Source organism: Limanda limanda, chromosome 4, assembly GCF_963576545.1.
Source record: "Limanda limanda chromosome 4, fLimLim1.1, whole genome shotgun sequence".
Taxonomy (NCBI): domain Eukaryota; kingdom Metazoa; phylum Chordata; class Actinopteri; order Pleuronectiformes; family Pleuronectidae; genus Limanda; species Limanda limanda.
The window spans coordinates 10318998-10324997 of NC_083639.1; the positions used below are offsets into that span (position 1 = coordinate 10318998).

General features: G+C 43.8%; 1 protein-coding gene across 1 annotated transcript; it reads right to left on the reverse strand.

Annotated features, from left to right (window-relative positions):
• Positions 1-2241: 2241 nt before the first annotated feature.
• Positions 2242-4042, reverse strand: LOC132999383 (ADP-ribosylation factor 3). The gene is made up of 4 exons (XM_061069043.1): positions 3817-4042; positions 3620-3730; positions 3396-3520; positions 2242-2557 (listed from the first exon to the last, which is right to left on the reverse strand). Exons 1-4 carry the CDS (start codon positions 3962-3964, stop codon positions 2396-2398), a joined length of 546 nt encoding a protein of 181 aa, XP_060925026.1. The 5' UTR covers positions 3965-4042; the 3' UTR covers positions 2242-2395.
• Positions 4043-6000: the final 1958 nt, after the last annotated feature.

A 6000-nucleotide genomic window follows, 5' to 3' on the forward strand; every position in this document is an offset into this window, starting at 1 on the left:
GCGTCATTTTGATTTGCAGATTTTTGAAACATTTCATCAGTTCAAAAATCAGGTTTAGAAGCAATTCCCATAACATCAGGAAACATATCCAGGAGACAAAATGAAAGTTATAGTTGCATGTTAGGTATGTTTCACGTGCTGTAAAGCTGGTGCAAGGGTTTCCAGACCATGAACATAAAATGTGATCATAAAACTTTTTAGGAAACTGTTAACTGTTAGATACTGCTGCTAAACACTGTCCTCTTCTGGCTGCAACTTGTAACAGCCTCCATGATGCCATTGTCTTACATGAATATGTGTGAAGGTTGATGTTGGAAGTTCATCAGTAACGCTCACTCACACTCAATGAGACAGGTCATACAGAAAATGGGTTTATTTGTAACACAGCAGTATTTTGTTTGTTACATCTTACATCACACACACATTTCCCCATGCATTTTGCATCGGGACATTTAATCTTCACCGTCTTTAAATCTACCTGTGTAACTGTAATGGTACGGAATGAATCATCACAGGTTGGACTTTTTTTGCTTTTTTTATTTTTATGTTCGCACTGATCATCATTATTTCACAGAGACTGTCTACATCAAAGTTTCTTTACAGCCCAAAAAACAAACCAAAGAAACCTACCATCAAATATGAATCAAGTTTACTCGCAGAACAAACGATACTGTCGGACAAAACCTTTGCCTCATCACCTCACACCATGGTGCACACCCTGCCTTTTGAGGGCATAGAGAAATAAATCTGCAAATCATTCTATATACCATAGATAAATATATGTGACTCAAACTAGCTCAAAGAAAGTCATGTGAAGTCATGACCAAATATAAGGCCACAAAACCCAAATGATAAAACTCATGACTAAACATGTTGAATATAAACAATGCATTGATAGGTTGGAGTGAATATACAGTATGTTGCACTGTCACTGGTGAGTGAGTAGCACTACCCACGTATGGCACACACAAATCATTTCTATTGACAGAAATCTGTGGATCTGCTGGTATCAGGGCGACGTAGTGACGTGTCGCCCGTTCCGATATGATGATGAATCTCCAAAAACTACAACACCCACGTATTAATCTGTTTACCCTGCTTTCTGCCGTATAATTATGCTGACACGTCACAGAAAATAAAGGAAAATCCATGTCAAATAAATTACAGTACAGCCATTTATAGATTCATCGACAATATTCACATTCAGTAACACAGAGTTATCAGCGACAGAATCACCAACTATTACCTGCTCCCTCGATATGCAAGTCGGAGACAAAAACACATGGAGCGAGAGCAACCCGAAGCAGTTTGAGTGACTCACATGGACGAAAACAAGATGGCAGACAAGCAGCATCTATGCTGGTCTTGTGTTTCTGTGCAGGTCAACCGATACACTGCTTTCCCATTAACAGACCATGAAGCTGACTACGCAGCTTTAGACACAAAGTACTAAGCAGGAAGTTGTTTTTTTGCAAACAGCACCAGAACACAATCAAGCTAGTTTGAGGAAATATAACAAACCAGCGTCAACATCCATGCAGCTCAGAGGATGAAAAAGGTACGCAACACTGCAAGCGACATCTACCACAGTGCATGCAGGTCAGGCGAGCCAGACTGTGCAGTGCATTTGTAAAGATTTAAAAAGGGGGGGCTTCAGCGCTTCGGGATCTCACAAGCGGATTATAGAAAGATGCCACAGATATCAAAAGGTTTTTAAAATGAGGCGGTAAGAGGACTGTTGTTGTGTGTCTGAGCCGCTTGCAAGAAGATATACATTTCACATGAACACACGTTATCTGAGTGTCAAAGTGCCTCGGAGTTGCTCGTAAAACTAAAGGTAAGCGCAGTTTGAATCATGGTGACGTGAATCTGCCGGCTGTGATTGTTCTCATGGCTCCCACAGGAGAAGAGGGGGAAAACACACACAGGAAGTGCAAACGACACAGACAAGTGCTTTGCACGAATGACTGACAGCAACAAAAAAAGTCGTATTTGATTCCTTGTCGACTCAGTGGAGTCACACACATGCCTCGGTACGGCACCTAGAGACGAACACACAGAACACTGCATCTATACAAGACGTTAACACAGGAAGAGCAAGTGTCGGCTGTGATTGCTTAAGGTTAGTGTTCTTGTGAGTGCACGTGTGAGAGTGTGTGTGTGAGTGGTGAAATACAGAGTATGTGATAATCTGTTTGCAATGAGAGCTGAAAACTATTGGAAACCTCAACAGACTGAAAACGAAAGCTGAAAATCTCCCTCAGGACCCTGAATCTTTCTTTGCACCGATCAACCAAAACCCTTGTTCCTGACCCACAGCCCCATTCTCAAAAAAACAAAAATCAATATAAAGGTGGATAGGTGCAGCTGCCCGCTGCTGTTTCCAGTTGTCTTCTTATTTCTTGTTCTTGAGTTGATTGGCCAGCCAATCAAGACCCTCATAGAGCCCGTCCCCGCTGGTGGCGCAGGTGGCTTGGATGTACCAGTTACGGTGGCGCAGGGAGTGTAAGCCCAGCTTGTCTGTGAGCTCAGCAGCGTTCATGGCGTTTGGTAAATCCTGTCAGAGAGGTGAGACGTCAGCCAGGAGAAAGTGCTACCCTCAATCTGAGAGGATTAGTGATAAAACTATGTGTGACCCTGAAGACAAGAATTAATGCATGTATGTATTTACTGGGGATAAATCATTTACCAGACATTAAACATCTCATGATAACGTAAGAACTCTCTCAGTTAGTGTTTTGTTGAATCCTTGTGGAGCTGTCTGCTCTATTTTCCTAAAGAATCAATTCTGTGGGAAACACTGTGTGAAGTCAATTATTACCTCCACTGCTATTTGTCTGTTTACCAAGACTATACAAAAACTACTGAACCAATTTGATGGAACCCATTAACTTTTGTGGCAAATCCAGAATTGTATTTATCACTTTCTTTATCATTTTGACCAATTTCCACGACAGTTACGAAAACTTCTGTTTCCATTGTTTCTATGTAGAAAATGTACCACTTTTCTTATCATACTTGATTGTACATACATTATCTTTTGATCTTTCGATGTTAGATGCATCCAACTAGCATTTATTTCGTGTTTCCTCTCTTCATGGACTGGAAAGTCATGAATTCTGAAGGATACATTGGATTCATAAAAACAAATGACTCTAATCCTCCACATACCGTTTTTCTGACAGTTATTATTCCATGTATACTCTCATGATATTATATACTCAGCATACATGGAAGCAAAATGCTGTTATGCAAAGATCAGTCACACAAAGAAGTTGAATTGTATCGCAAAGATTCAAACAGAAGAAAGTTTTTAGGGGTTGATCTCCCACTACAAGCCTGTTGTATATATACTGTATGTGTTATGAACATGCAGAACAGTAATGATTTCTTGCCTGTTTATTGGCAAAAACAAGGAGCACTGCATCCCTGAGCTCGTCCTCAGCAAGCATCCTCATCAGCTCCTCTCGTGCCTCATTCACACGCTCTCTGTCGTTACTGTCCACCACAAAGATTAGACCTGAAACAGCAAAAACACACAAAGATAAATATTTTCTTTAGAAGTAGAGGGTGTAAACACCATCGAGGCTGGTGTTAGCCTCTGGTTAGCTCTGCTCACCCTGTGTGTTTTGAAAATAGTGTCTCCAGAGGGGGCGAATCTTGTCTTGCCCACCCACGTCCCACACAGTGAAGCTGATGTTCTTGTACTCCACCGTCTCCACATTAAACCCTGGAAGCAGGAGCAGGGTCACGCAACATATAAAGCAAACACAGGTATCTATCATAAATGTCGGTTTTACTATTCTGTTCCCCTACCGATGGTTGGGATTGTGGTGACGATTTCCCCCAACTTGAGCTTGTAGAGGATTGTTGTTTTCCCTGCAGCATCGAGCCCCACCATCAAGATCCTCATCTCCTTCTTACCGATGAGGCTCTTCAGCAAATTCCCAAAAATGTTTCCCATGATTCAGATAAGGATTTTAAACTTCAGAGAGCAGCTTCAGTTGTGAGGCTGAATGCCAGTGTCAGTTGACGAAAGGGGATTAGTTATGAAGGAAGGCTGAAGGAGAGAAACAGAGTAAGAAACTGTTCAGTGATACTTGGAAGTAATTAAATGAATGACAACATTATAAACACATTAAAACAAAAACAGCATCACTAGTCTGTAAGGCCTTTGTTAAGTAACAGAGGCAGAAATGCTCCAGCCAGCCTCCTCCCACCATTCTAAATGACGGCTCCATAAACTCTCACCTCTATATGCATTCTCAAAGACAGGTGGACAGCTATGCTTATTGCCCACAGTCATCACAACAGAGAGGGGGAGTGAGATGCATGTCAGTACCATGACCCCAGGCTACAGCACAATCTGTTCAGATTGTTTATTTTCCTTCCCCCTCCTTCAAATGTTAGCCTGGAACAGCGCCAAGCCCTCAGAGCACATATAAAAATGTCCTATATTACCAGACCGAAAAACACGTTCAGTGAATCTGTCTAACACAAAGTCAGCTGATCCCGTCCAGAGAAAGAGACAAAAGGAGACCACATTTCACCCTGTAGTTCACATGATGCTGAGCAGCACTCGTGAACATGGTAGAATGCTGCGTGGTGTCAAATATTGCACTTCAAGCCGTGTCAAGTCAAATTTATCTCAAATCACAATCTGATCAACATGCTACATCGTTAGTGCAGCATGGTGGTGGGGTGGTTATCTCTGTCACCTCGCAACAGGAAGGTTTGAATCCCGGGTTAGGGTCTTTGTCTGTGGAGTTTGCATGTTCTCCCCGTGTGCGTGGGTCCAGCTTCCTCTCACAGTCAAAAGACATGAAGATCAGGGTTATAGGTTAAGAAAAGACTGTAAATTCACTGTAGGTATGAAAGTGAGAGTCAAGGTCTGTTTCTCTCTGTATGTTGGCCCTGGGATACACGGCGACCTCCCAGGGTTGAACCCTCTACCCTGCCTCTCGCCCAATGCAAACTGGGATTTGCTCCAGCTCCCCCTGCAACCCTCAAGGGGAGGAGGTATAGATATTGGATGGTTGGAACATCAACAAAACAGACTAATCAAACTGAGAGTTACAAATGAAACCTAAGGATGAGAAACACAAGATGGTTCATTCTGTCAGGATGGACACATGCAATAGATGCCATATAAATAAATTATAGGAAACAGAATGACAATATTCGGGAATAAAATGCAGACATACATAAAAACATGGTGGGCCCACATAGAGGTGCATGTGGATCACACTGTGTTTTCTGATGTATCCAGTGTAGATGACAGTGTTGCTTATCTATTTGTTTATGTATATCTCCAGTCTGATGAACCTTTAGACAGAAACAGGAGCTAAAACAAGGTGAAGACAGAGGAAGTGACGTGAGTCTCATCGTCACTGTCCTTGGTGCTGAAGAGGATCCACTCACTGACAGCAGCCCCCCCCCCCAGCCCACTGTGTTGAACCAGTATAAGTCTGTGATGGGGATGTCATCAGACAGCCCGGCCTCTGGTGACATCCACTCCTCCAGCCCCAGGGGACTCCGGCAGGTTCACGTTAGCCGGCGGTGTTACGGTGCGTAACGACACCGCTAACCTGCCGCTGTCCGCCGGGTCGGCCCCGCACTCTGCCACGCTACTGCGGGAAAACACTGTTCATTCCGTATTTTAGCGCATAATCTTGATAATGTCTATTGACAGATTTCTGTCCGTGTTGGCTGTAGCCGCTGAATCGATGAGACGTGACGGCGGCTAGCAGCGAGCCTCCATCCCACACATCCATCCACAGCGGACATCCCGCCGCCACGGAGCCGAGCCCTGCTGCCTCAGCCCGGGGGACAGCGAGGCCACAGACCGCCACAGACCCAACACACACACTAAACACACACTGTTGGTTTAACGGCCACAGGAACATACGTGCATATGATGGTTGGATGGAGGTCGGGTCCTCACTTACCTTCTCTGAGAGGTCCTCTACTAATCGTCTCACGAGACTTTCCGGGGAAGGA